Source organism: Festucalex cinctus, chromosome 14 (genome assembly GCF_051991245.1).
Source record: "Festucalex cinctus isolate MCC-2025b chromosome 14, RoL_Fcin_1.0, whole genome shotgun sequence".
In the NCBI taxonomy this organism is placed as follows: domain Eukaryota; kingdom Metazoa; phylum Chordata; class Actinopteri; order Syngnathiformes; family Syngnathidae; genus Festucalex; species Festucalex cinctus.
The window spans coordinates 5,193,047-5,206,006 of NC_135424.1; the positions used below are offsets into that span (position 1 = coordinate 5,193,047).

General features: G+C 42.1%; 1 protein-coding gene across 3 annotated transcripts in view; it reads right to left on the bottom strand.

Moving 5' to 3' along the window:
• Positions 1-961: 961 nt before the first annotated feature.
• LOC144001510 (SH3 and PX domain-containing protein 2A-like) overlaps positions 962-12,960 on the bottom strand; it is a 52,455-nt gene continuing 40,456 nt past the window's right edge. For 2 of the 3 annotated variants that reach the window (XM_077495869.1, XM_077495867.1), the window contains 6 exons: positions 10,632-10,715; positions 5,882-5,999; positions 5,460-5,788; positions 4,915-4,964; positions 3,845-3,964; positions 962-3,779 (listed from right to left, as the gene is read on the bottom strand). In XM_077495869.1, coding sequence (XP_077351995.1) covers positions 1,887-3,779; positions 3,845-3,964; positions 4,915-4,964; positions 5,460-5,788; positions 5,882-5,999; positions 10,632-10,715 — 2,594 coding nt within the window. In that variant the 3' untranslated portion in view covers positions 962-1,886. The remainder of the gene's footprint in view (positions 3,780-3,844; positions 3,965-4,914; positions 4,965-5,459; positions 5,789-5,881; positions 6,000-10,631; positions 10,716-12,960) is intronic. The other variant, XM_077495868.1, reaches the window with a different exon arrangement.

A 12,960-nucleotide genomic window follows, 5' to 3' on the forward strand; every position in this document is an offset into this window, starting at 1 on the left:
TGACTTGAGTCTAATGGCTTGTGAGCGTTTAGTTAAGTAGCGTAATCTCTTCTTGACACACAATTTATGTTCCCATTGCCATTGCTATTGGAAAAATGCACGTATTGATTGAGAATTCCAAACGGACTTGAGACACGAGATTGGAGCCGCTGTTTGTGGAAGCTTCTGAGCTTTCACCTCACTAATATCGGACTGACTGAAAAGTAATTAGAATCAAAGTTCAACTTTGAGTGCAAAATGGCAATTGCCTGTTGTCAGTGTAATGCTTTTAAATCACTGTCAGTGTTGGGGGTGAGGGAGGGGTGGGGCGTTCATTGAGTGACGTTGTTCTGCCCCGATGCTGAGCTCTGCTGCCCTCCAGTGGACGCAAAGAGAAATGCGGAATAAACAGGAAGCAACCCCCGACTGTTTGATACATTTAAGAATGCGAATAACTTCTTTTTTAATTTGCAAATAAATAAACATGATGTGTACGTGTACTAATGTAATCATGTTTCAGGCTAAAAAGTCATCATGACAGAGGAAAAATAATGTCCTGTCACTTTACCTTTTATTATGGCTGCACCACTTTAAATCAAGCAGGCTTGAAGCTTCTCTCAGTGAAAGTGTCTGAATATTATACTATATTAGTGGTCCTTTTTTTTAAATGTGTTTCTACAAATAGTATCACCTCAAAAAATGATCTCCAAGGATCAACATTAAAATATAATAGTGTATTTTTATTTTTAATATTTAATATTAATATAAGAATCTAACACTATTCTATCTATCTATCTAGTTAGCTAGCTAGCTAAGCTAGCTAGCTAGCTAGCAATTGATTCAAGTACTTGTACTAAACGTTTTGTTTCACACTGTACTACATTATTTAGCTCCTCTTATATACAGGTATGATGCTTCCATGCTTTGAGAACATATGAACACAATTTATTGAGTCAACATCACACACTCAAAGAAAGAAATGAGCAGTTTAAAAAGTGCATTTATTTTCATTTTTAGGCACTTGAGTTATTGCTGCTTGTCACGCTGTAAACAGTAAAACAAAAAAAGTGAGCATCCGATTCAAGACTACAAGTAAAAATGTCAAATTTACTGCCCAGCAGAAATTTTTTTTTTTTTCCAACGTCAGGATGGATTGGGAGCAGATGTGTGAAGTGGTTGTGAACAATTGAGTCAGTCGTAAGTAATGGTACAAAAAAAAAAAAAGAATAAATACAGATTTGGGTGGAAGCTCGTGAAGGGCCCCGTTTTCCTGGTAAAACCATCAAGGGATTCTTTTCATATTCCAAGCCATCGCTATTGATTTGAGATGCTCACAAAAGGTCAATTAAATGTGTAGAATATCTTACATAATGGCGACGTACAGTACAACAAAATAAAGCTATAAAAACATGCAATGAAGACAGCACCAAATGTGACTAACACTTAGCAGCAAACAAACAAAAAAAGAAGTTTGAACAGCTCAAGGCTTTGTCAGTATAATGAAATCAAACATGCAGTAAGCTTTAAATGCTTAGAAAGCTCTACAAAAATGATTACAGTAATCCCCCGTGTATTCGCGGTTCACTAATTCACTAAATTTCCCCCAAAATTTTTAGGGGGATTCTAACCTGTTATTTACGCAATTCTCTTAGATTCCACAAGATGGCGCCAAAGCCCTATCTAATAGCAGTTTTATTGGCGACAGGTCCTTTGTCCCCGCGAATCGCGAGGGATTACTGTACTTCCGCTAAGGGGGACACCAATGAAGCATCAAGTTCCTCTCTTAGGTTGTTCTTTGGCTTTTTTCTCCTCTTGCTTCATGGTCAACTTCCTGGAGTTCTCGTACAAAATCAAAGTGTCCGCGTGAGTAGTCTTTCCGTTCGGAGTTCTGCCAGCTCCGAGCGCGCTTACGGCTTCCTCTCGAGGTAATTGGAAGGAACCCACCCTTTCCTGGGCTTGCCACTGTCCAGCACCTTGCAGTACCACCAGCCGTTGGGGTTCCTCTCCAGAACCTCCAGACTGGTCCCCTCCGGGAAGCCCATGGTCTCCTCGTCACCGTGGTAGTCGGCGATGGAGACGTAGACCTCCCGGAGGTTGTTGTGGATGATGTGGGGCTTGGGCCTGACGGTGGACACGGGGAGGGCGTTCTTCTGGGGGCCGGCGCCCAGGAACTCCGAGCCGCCTGGGCCGGACGGGTTCCGGCTGGGCAGGGCGATGTTGTTGGGCGCCAGGCCGCGGGGCGCGGTGCCGAATGAGGCGTTGCGACGCACCGTGGGGCTGACGCGAGGGTGGTTGCCCGAGTTGAGGGATTCGTTTCTCCTGAGGGAGCCGACGGGGCTCGGGTCATCCCTGATGGGGGCTGAGATAAAGACCGACTGGGGTCGCACCACCTGCTGCTGCTTGCCACTGTTCTGCTTGCGTGAGGTGAACAAGCCGGTGGGTTTGGAGAGACCGCCGGGCGGTTTGGAAGGGATCGGGGGAGTGACTTTCTTTAGGTTTTGATTGAGGTTGTTCATGGCCTGCACCCTCTGCTCGTTCTTCTCCAGGCTGTTGGACTTGCTGAGGGTCCCAGGTCTGGATGGCGTTCCGTCGGATTCCGCGTCGTCCTGCTGCCGCACGGGCTCTAGGAAGTACGTCGGGGCCCAGCCCTCGGAGTCATCCCAGCGGATGTACCACCATCCGCTCTCCTGCTTCTCCAGCACCAGCACCTCCACACCGGCAGGGAAGCTCAACTCCGACTCTTGGACTTTCTCGTACAGGTCGGTGGTGCGGTACAGGACGCAGCCCTCCACGTCCGAGTCGCCGCGGCTGCCTTTGGAGTAGATGGAGGAGAACTCGGAGGAGGTGCTCTGAGATGAAAAGGAGTCTTCGGAGGAGACGACTGAGGCGGTCTCCGAGTCCTCGCCTTTGCTCTTGTTGCCGTTCTTGAGTTGGCCGGTGGGTCGCAGCTGTCTTCGCAATGTGCTGATGTCCATCTTGTCGCCGCTGGATGCCTTCACCAACTGCGGTTTGGGTCTCACTACCGGCTTGGGTTTGGAGGAAGACTTGGCGTTAGGGGATGCTTTACTTTCCTCTTGGTCTTTCTTGGGTCTGGACAGATCCGGGGTTGACTCGTTGGAGGCTGATTTTGATCCGGACCACTCCTCGCTTTTGCCTGACGTTTGGCTTCCGTTCAAGTTGATCTTGAGCTTGTTGGCCGCAGATCTCCAACCTCCCGACTTCAGGTTGGCGGTCTTGCCGCTTTCGGGCGAAACGCTAGCCTTTGAGGAGCCGGAGTCGCGGCTGCACTGCCTCTCCGGCGTCTCCTTGACGGGCCGGAAGCCGTCGTTCTCGTAGATGCACTCCTCCTCCTCTTGGCCGTCTTCGAACGACTCGCACATCCTAAAGGAGGCGCTGTGGAGCGATGAGGCCGGAGACGGTTTGGAGGACCGCTGGGATCCTTTCTCTGAGGACGTGTCCTCGTTCTTGGCATCCACCAAGGAAGCTTCGCCTCTCAGGAACTCAAACTCAGACTCCAGATCCAGGTCGCCGATAGCCGGGACGTCGTATTCCGGCTCTTCGTAGACGGGCCTCCCGGGAGACGCGGGAGACTCCGGAGCCTCGCTGCTGGGTGGCGCCGTCTCCACCGAGTCCTGCTTCTTGACAGGCGGCGCCGGTGGAGGCACTTTGGGGCGGCACAGCGTGCTCGTCCTACGATTCAGGTTGGGCTTTTTGCGTTTGTCGATGTAGGAACACGGAGCCCAGCCTTCCCGCTCTCCGATCTGGACGTACCACCAACCGCCGGAATTCTTCTCAATCACCTGAAACGTCACACGTGCCGCCATTAAGTTTGCGATATGAAAGTCTTATATTGTGTGATCGTTACCTCTGCTTTTTGGCCACCGTTGAAACTAATCCCATCAGATATGCAAGACTGGAATTCGGCAATGGTGTAATACTCAGCTTCAACTGTAGGGGGCTCTGGTGGGGAGGGCAAAGTAAATCCCTGGGAATAAAAGAAATACCGGTGCTGTTTTAACCCCAAATACACTTGAGACATCAATTACTGACATTTATTGGTACACATGAATGATAGATATTTAATCCAAAACTAAAAAGCTCTTAAAGGGGAAGTCAACATAAATATTTCTATACAATAATATGCTATATGTGACCTCACTTGTCTAAACATGATATTCAGATTAATATTACATTTGTGGAATATGAGTTATGAAGAAAAATACAGCCGTTTTTATCCATCTCAGGGGGCGGCCATTTTGCCACTTGCTGTCGACTGAAGATGACATCACAGTTGCTCAGGGCTCAGGCAACGATCAATCACAGCTCACCTGTTTTCTGAAGATGAACTGTGATTGGTTGTTACCTGAGACCTGAGCAACTATGATGTCATCTAAATTCAACAGCAAGTGGCAAAATGGCCGCCTCCTGATATAGATAAAAACTGCTGGATTTTGCTGCTAAACTCATATTCCACTAATGCAATATTAACCAGAATACCATATTTAGACTAGTGGGGCTGCATAGAACCTTGTCAAGAATTTTTGGGGGGTTGTGTTTTGTTTTTATTAGTTTTAGTAATATATGGAATACATTTCAAGGTAGTATTGTGAAATTCTTTACTTGTTTTTTATTTTTATTTTTATTTTTTATTTAGTTTTTATTATAGTTTTAGGAATATATGGAATAAATTTCAAGATGACGTAATATACTACAATTCCCAAATGACTGTTTGCTCTTCTTTATTTCATTAACAAAAATATGTATTCAATTTGAATTATTTTGTAGAATTGCTTAATTATAATACACTTGGTATCTAAATATTTTATAGTCACGAATAGGGCACAAAGTCTGTGTAGAAGCAATTTAGCTGTGTTTATGAACATTTTAACTTTAGTATCTGTATATGTATGAATATGTTCTAAAAAGCATTCCCACCAGGGTTGCATCTCTTCGTGGAGGAGGTTTTTGCCTGAGAACTGGGGAACCTGTGAAACAAAGAACAAATGTAAATACACAATACAAAAAAATACTTCACAAATATTGAATACATAAAACTTAATGAATAGTATATAGTAGGCCCGCCTCGTTGCAACAATTTTGGAAAAAAAAATTCATGCAATTAATAACTTCATTTTTATGTACTATTATATTGTAATTCCACTATTGACTACTAGATGTCACTAGTGGTTAGTTTTAGATGGTGTAAATTTGAAATGAGAAGAACAAAAGTATTCAGCACAGCTTATATTTTGTGGAAAATGATTGAACATCATCCTCTGTAATCCTGCTTTTTACGCCTACAGATAGCGAAGGATGTAGGTTAATTTTATAATGTAGATCTTTGGGCATGATTATTGATGTATGATGTGAGATGGGGGGGGGGGGGGGGATAACTTGTAGGTTTAAAACTGTTTCCATACTTTAATCTATTAGTGTGTCAACAGAGATAACAAGATCCTAAATGAATGAGTGCGACTGACCGATTTCCACCCGGTGAGGTGCGATGCGGGCCACGGCAGGCGAGGCCTGCTCCGTTCGGCCTTTGCCATCCTGAGACGTGACGACCGGGCCCGAGTCCGAACACAGAACCGGCAAGCTGATGTCCTTGCGGGCCGCTTGCGGGCTCTCCGACACGTCATCGCCGCCGACGTCCTTGTCGCTCGGGGATTTCTTGTTGAGCAGGTTGCTGATCTCCATGATGTTTCCGATGATCTCCACCGGGCCGGTCACCGTCTTTTTTCTGGGGGAGAGATCCTCCTTCATCTTCTTGAGATAAGACGCTGGAGCCCAGCCCTCCTTATCTTGGTACCTGGGAGGAAATTAACACACATGCGGAAGTCAACATTGGAGGTTTTCCAGAGAGAACTTTTGTGAAATTCCAGGTATGTGAAATGAGGCTCACCTGATGAACCACCAGCCTTCCAGATTCTTCTGGATCACTTCCACCACCGCGCCTTTCTCGAACGCGATTTCATCTTTGCCCTGGCTGGCGTACGGCTGCACTGTGATGTACTTCTCCTCTGACAAAGACAAAACAGTGCAACACATTTTAGAAACATGATTTTTTATTTTATTTTTATGCTTTGTTTTTTTGTGTGGAAAAAAATGGTGGGCCAACAATACTCAGACAATTTTTTTGACTGAAATGTACAAAATTTATATTTCAAGAAAGGTTATCGTTCATGAAAACTAGCAAAATAGCTCAAGATAAAATGGGAAAAAAGTTATATTGAAATAATATTAAAACACAAACGGTTTTAAAAAAATGAAACTAACTGAAGCTACATCTTACTTTTATAAAACCAAAATTAACTAGTTATAGGGAAAATATAATTAATACAATAATCTATATACTGTATTTTAAAAAATAAAATAAAACTAGTAAAAAATAAACTAAAATGAAGCATTAAAAAAACAAAACAAAAAAACAGTAATAAATAACAAACCTGCTCCAAATACTAATTAAAACGAACAGAATTTAAAAACAAAAAAAAAAAAACAAAAAACAAAAAAAACCAAAAAAAAAACCCACACAACTCCAAATGGAATCAAAATTAAAAAAAATAAAAAATCCAAAATTATTATAACCCTGATTTAAATTAACTAACTGCATTATTATTTCACATTAGATTTTATTTTTAGTTGTTTTTTTTCTAAATGCAAATTTACCAAACTATTCACACAACAAAAACCTTTCCTCATGTCACATCACATATTTGCATGACCTCTTGTTGCTAGGCATTTTTGAGGGGCAAATAAATAAATAAATAAATAAATAAATACATCTCCACTTTTAAATATGAAAAGTGAAGACCCCACAATTGACATTAGACTGGGTATGCCATGTCACTTCACATATTTGCATATTTGGTTACCCCTAAAACTGTATCCGTAGCACAAACTATGAACCCAAAACAGTTTAACATCATTTCAAACACAATTTACAAATTTACTCTTCAAAATAATTGCCCTACAGACTATTTGATTCTCCGTGAACTCCTCCTCAACAAATGAAACCTGTGAAATCTTACTTTGACATACATTTACGTTTCGGAGGTTGAACAATTCGGACTTTGAACACTTCACAGGAACGAATTATGTTCAAACCACTGACATTTCTTGGTTATGTACTACATTCCTATTCAGATAGGGCTTTGACGCCATCTTGTGGCATTGTCAGAAAGAGCACAAACCGTTTTTTCAAATAGCTGGGGATAAGTTCCACAGGCGGGGGAGAAACGATTAAGTAATTTAATCTGTGAATAGTAAGTATACTTCTGCAAAGTGCATTTTAAAGTCAGCGTAAAGAGAGCAGTGCAACTAAATGGCAACACATTATAATATTATGGTTCAACACATCTTGAAAGTGGACTATTATGTTGCTCGCAGAGCCATCCTGAAGATATAAACGTCGCGCACGGGCTACTATTCATATACTTTTGTTTACATTAAGTGCACCTTGGGCGAGCCGGCGTCCTATGAAGTGTCCTTGGCCTTGCGCCTCTTCACTCAGCACGTTAATAGCCAGCCAGAGGCTCCGTGCTGATTTATGCATTCCTGCAAGGCCAGCCGGCCGTCGCGCAGACACCATTTCCCGTCATTATGGCAATTCCTGACGAACCCCGTCTGACCGAGTCCCGGGAGAGCGCGGCGACAAAAAGTTAGATGAAGATGATGAAGAAGCAGTGTTTGGGATCCTGCTTCCAAATAATTCATTTGTCCCCCTTTCCTTGCCCTTTCCCAAGGTCCTCCAGGAAGTGGGATAGTATTTCCCCTCACTGTTTATGATGCAGATTTTTAGGCAATCATTTTTGTGGGGGGTGGGGGAGGGGTTTATACAGTTGACAGGAGAGTCCAAATTTAAAGTTGTGCATCTTCTTTAGTGTAGTACCACATTGTGCCACAACATGCCTAGCAGCACTGAGGTCTGCTGGAAGAGATCCAGTTTAAGAAAGCGAGAAGAAGAAGAAATACTGCCCTCTGTGTGTCGCTAATAAAATTTACTTAGATTTTCTGAGTGAAAAAAATTTACTAGGTATTTTTTCAAGTCAATATCACATCCCATTTTGTTCAGTGATGTTTTAGAAGTAGCAGTTAAGTTTATAAGTAATGTAACATTGATGCTAACTTTTGTTAGCCTGTTTATGGGATTAGCATTCTATATTAGCATTATGCTAGTAGACGTTTGCTAGTCGATATTACCACATTTCACGGAGGATACGGCTCGGGTCCTGGTACAAAAACATTATTACATTATATTGTATGATGTAAATTGGCAATAGGTGCCACAAGATGGCAGCAAAGCACCATATTTGTCTAAATAAAACGCCCCGACTCACTTCAACATAGTTCCTTGGTAACAAAATGCAACAAGATGGCAGCAAAGTTCTACTTTTACCGACACGAAACTACTCAATTCACGTCGACATACAGTAGTTCCACCAAGATGCCACAAGATGGCACCAAAGTATTGGCTAGTTGAACATTTTTGTGTTCAATTATATATCCATCCATCCCTCCATCATCTGAATCACTTATCACAACGTTTAATAATTCTCATTTGTCTAATGTTTTTCAGTAAACTTTAACTGGTAGTGCTTCTCTTTTAGAGAACAAGCAAAGGAGTCTTTTTTTTTTTTTCCCCCTCTTCTAATTTATGTTCCCCTTTCATTACCCTTTCCCACCGTTGTCCAGGAGAGGAAGTGGTATAGCAAATCCCCTCCCTTTCAATACTAGAGTAAGATCCAAAGAATGAGTATATTTATGTATTTTTGTATTTTTGACCTTGTGGACTCTTTTGTGTGTGCGGCTTGGTGAAACGCCCCCCCCCCACTCAAACAATATCCAGCCGAGCATGGAGGGGAAACTCTGAATCAGATGTTTTGTTAACCACAACATGCATCGCCTCCATCACTGTTTGAGTTGATTCTAGTGGAGTCAGCACAATCTTTCGACTTTTTTTTTTTTTTTTGAGTCCTCGGGTGGAAACAAGGCTCTCGCACACTCTTGCTCCAGAGCGCGGTGCCAAGCACAAATTTGGTATGAACCCAATAGCCTATCCTCACCGCTCCTCTAACGGTGACCGTCTTGGCCCGCCCGTGACCGTCATAAACGTCACTTGTGATGCGTCAATATTAGTCGCAATTTGCGCCGGAGCCGGAGTCAATAACTGGCTCTAACACGGCTCTCAAATGCAGCGTCAGGCCAATCCCGCTGTGTATTGCGCAACAGCTTTTCGGTGCGTGGGCGAGAGCTGTTTGGGAGAATTTGGCAGGGTTGGAATAGAACAAAAACACTTCAACAAAAAAAAATATTTTGTAACATAATTTCAGTAATTGTTTGTTAGGTATAAAGCTACTGATTTCAGCTCAGCTCCCCTGGGCACACAATTGCTCGAATAAAGAGATATTTAAATAAATGGCAATGAAAGTACAATACGATATCACGATACGATATCACGATATTGTGGGGGCGTTGGCGATATTTAAAAAATATCACAATATTGTAAAAATGAGAGTTCATACTAAAAAAAAAAAAAAAAAAGTACACATTGATCGCTTCACAAGCAAATTAGGTTTCCCTTCATCTGACAATTAGCATTTTAAACATAGAAGGCCAAAACATCCGTAATGAAAATTAAATTGCACTAATAAAACAGCCACTAGAGGGTGCTAGAACTGCACAAATGAAACTCAACCTGATTTTTTTTTAACAGATGTGTTCCTTTTGAATATTGTGAACATGACGACGACGATACTGTGGCAGTTTTAATATCACAATATCACGATATTGCCCTTATCGTGACATCCCTAGTAAATGTGGCATAAATGTTGGCAATTTTGTTGTGTTTGCGGGACATTTTACTGAAAACCAAAAAGCAATCGACACCCTCCAAAAAAATGTTTATCATTGCCACCTATAGATGCCACAAAATGGCCTAACAGAAAGTCATCAACTCACTTCAACATAGTTCAACATACTGTAGGACATTGCAAAGGTTTTTGGCCAATGATATGCCACAAGATGTTGTTGTGTTTGTCGGAGAGATTACTGAAAACCAACAAGCAATTGACACCCTCCAAAAAAATGTTTATCATTGCCTATCGATGCCACAAAATGGCCGCACAGAAACTCATCAACTCACTTCAACATAGTTCAACAAACTGTGTAGTTCCTGACCATAGTTTTTGACCAACAATATGCCACAAGATGGTGCCAAAGTAATACTTATCTATTGCTTTTGGCTGATGAAAAGCATTTTGGTGTATAAATATGCAACATTTGAAAATTGTCTTTAATTGTATCTATAAGCATTCTAGTAAACTTTTAACTTCAGGTAATAAACAATTTAAATCTTCTTTTTAAGTTAATAAAAGGCTATTTTATGTTATTAGAAACAAGCTTTCATAATGATAAATTTGATTTATTTATTTTTTGGACTGTAACTGATTAGTTGCATTCCAATTCATTTCAATGGGGACCACTGCCTTCAATTCCAACTTTTTCAAAGCATATCTTCAAAAAGACTGATTCGACTGTCAGTTAGTGGTTAGTCACGGTGGCTTTACGTCCACAACAGGATGCGGGATGAGACAAACAACGGCACGCACAAACAAAAAGGCATCGAAGTGGCGGCATCTGTCTCACTTCACCTCGGCTCTGCTGCCGGCTGATGACACCCCCCAGCGTCCATCTCCGGTCCAGCCTCTTCAGGTGGGCCTTGTGGCGCTTAGTGACTGACGGACACAAACGTTGACCAGACAGCGGTGAACGCACACACACGTGGAAAGCGAGGGGTGAAGCGGCACATGTTAAAAACACACAAGACGGAAATGCTATTAGCTGCGCATGGAAGACGGTTAAGGGTGGGATGACGGGAGGGTTACGTTGGGGGGGGGGGGGACATGTTAAACGAAGACATCTCCTCTGCGGCTTTTAATTAGGATGTTGTTAACATGGTTTCCCCATCCTGTCATAGTGAAGCATCTGGGCCACACATTGCTGCCCCCAGGAAATGCATCAAATTACTGGAACAGCTGACTATGCCTCATAAGCCTGAAAAAGCCTGCAGATTCCACTTGTCTTAAGGATTATCATATGCTAAATGCACGGGTGTACCTAATGAAGTGGCTTACATTTGTCATACAAACACTTCTGTGTGTTGATCAAATGCTAACCAAAGTCCAATCCAATGTCACATTTTTGCACAGTAAGGCAATTGTGTGGCAAAAAACATCTTTTGGCCACACTGTTACAAAATCTCCCTGTTTGTTTGGAAGTCTAATAATCATTTCCATACTTCGTTTGTTGTTGTCTCCAACAAAACGCTGCGTAAGCCTTTTGCAAATATGCTGCAATTGCTTCACTTTTATTTCAAAGGAGTCCAAAAGGGAGAATTTTCCACTTATTATGGGGATTGAAGGCCACGCGAGCGGGAGACTTGAGCGAGGCCATCCCAAAGGTGTTCTCAGGTTAGACTTGCCTGCGCTATATGGGCATAAGTGTTGGGACACCTGAAAAGTGTCTATGGATTTATTGTGTCACATTGCTCACATTTTGCATTATAGTTCAACCCAAAGGTTTTGGATTGGGGTTGAAGATCAGTTTTTCCACATGAAACTTTTCCAAGTACGCCTCGCTGGGACAGAAAAGGGTCTTCCCAAAAATGCTTCCCACTGACAAGGACATTTTCAGTTGTCCAAAATGTCTTGCTACAGAATTAAAAGGTTGATATTGATCAATTGATTGATTGATTGATTGTTCTGCGTGGCTATTCATCACAAGAAAGAATTATTGAAATGAGGCTACATTCAAATCTTGCTAGCAGTTTTAATAAGTACAATGATGGCTTGTTTGCATGCAGTGCTAGCCTAACGCTAGCTCATTATTGCTAGCACTGGTATTTTGTGGAAGCTGGACAGCATTCTGTGTGACTATTTATCACAAATACACACTTTCATAATTGTGGGAGAGGGAATATTGAAATGAGGCTATGTTTAAATTATGCTAGCTGTTTTAAAACTGAAATGATTGCTTGTTTGCAGTGCTAACTTAATGCTAGCGTCGTATTGCTAGGATTATGTTGAAGTAGGAAAGCTTTCTGTGTGACTATTTATTACAACTACACATTTTTCATAATTGGGGGAATAGGGACTACCAAAGTGAGGCTACATTCAAATTATCCTAGCAGTTTTAAAACTGCAACATTGGTCTGTTTGCAGTGCTAGCCCAATGCTAGCTTCGTATTGCTAGCACGAGTATCTTGTAGAAGCCGGACAGCCTTTTGTGTGACTATTTATTACAACTACACACTTTCATAATTGGGGGAGAGGGAATATTGAAATGAGGCTACGTTAAAATCTTGCTAGCGACTTTAAAATTGCAGACTTACTTAAACAATAAAACATCTTTTTAATTTTGATCCATTGATTCCTGGCCAGTATTCTAAAACCTAGCGACTGCTAATCCCAAACCTAGCTAAATGAACACAACTAATTTTTGAGAGTGGCTCGCTGTGATAAACAGAAAAGTGGATTTCAATGGTTGAGTGTGTTGCTTGATTCATATTGGGTGTAAAAAAATAAATAAATAAATAAATAAATAAATAAATAAACAAATAAAAAACCCGCTTTGAAATTTATCATTCATCATTTCTGTAGCTAGTGTATGTAGTAGTGATTCAGTGCTAACTGAAAATGAAACCACTACCTATCATGTCAAGCGTGACGAACATCCTGGTGTGTACAATGTCCTACTGTACAGCTCATCACCGGGCTGTGGTCTACTCCCTGCTAGCTGGAACCCCTCCTCCCCACTGACGCAGACTTCAATCCGCGCTTTGTTCAAGCGTGCTTACGATGGCAGTCGGACAGGGAAAGCGGTTCACGGCGAGCCCACATCAGCCGTTAGGAGCCGGCGGCGTCAGACTCCGGTTTGTGCTGTCTTGTCACCCATCAAAGGTGGAGGGGTTTGTGGCTATAA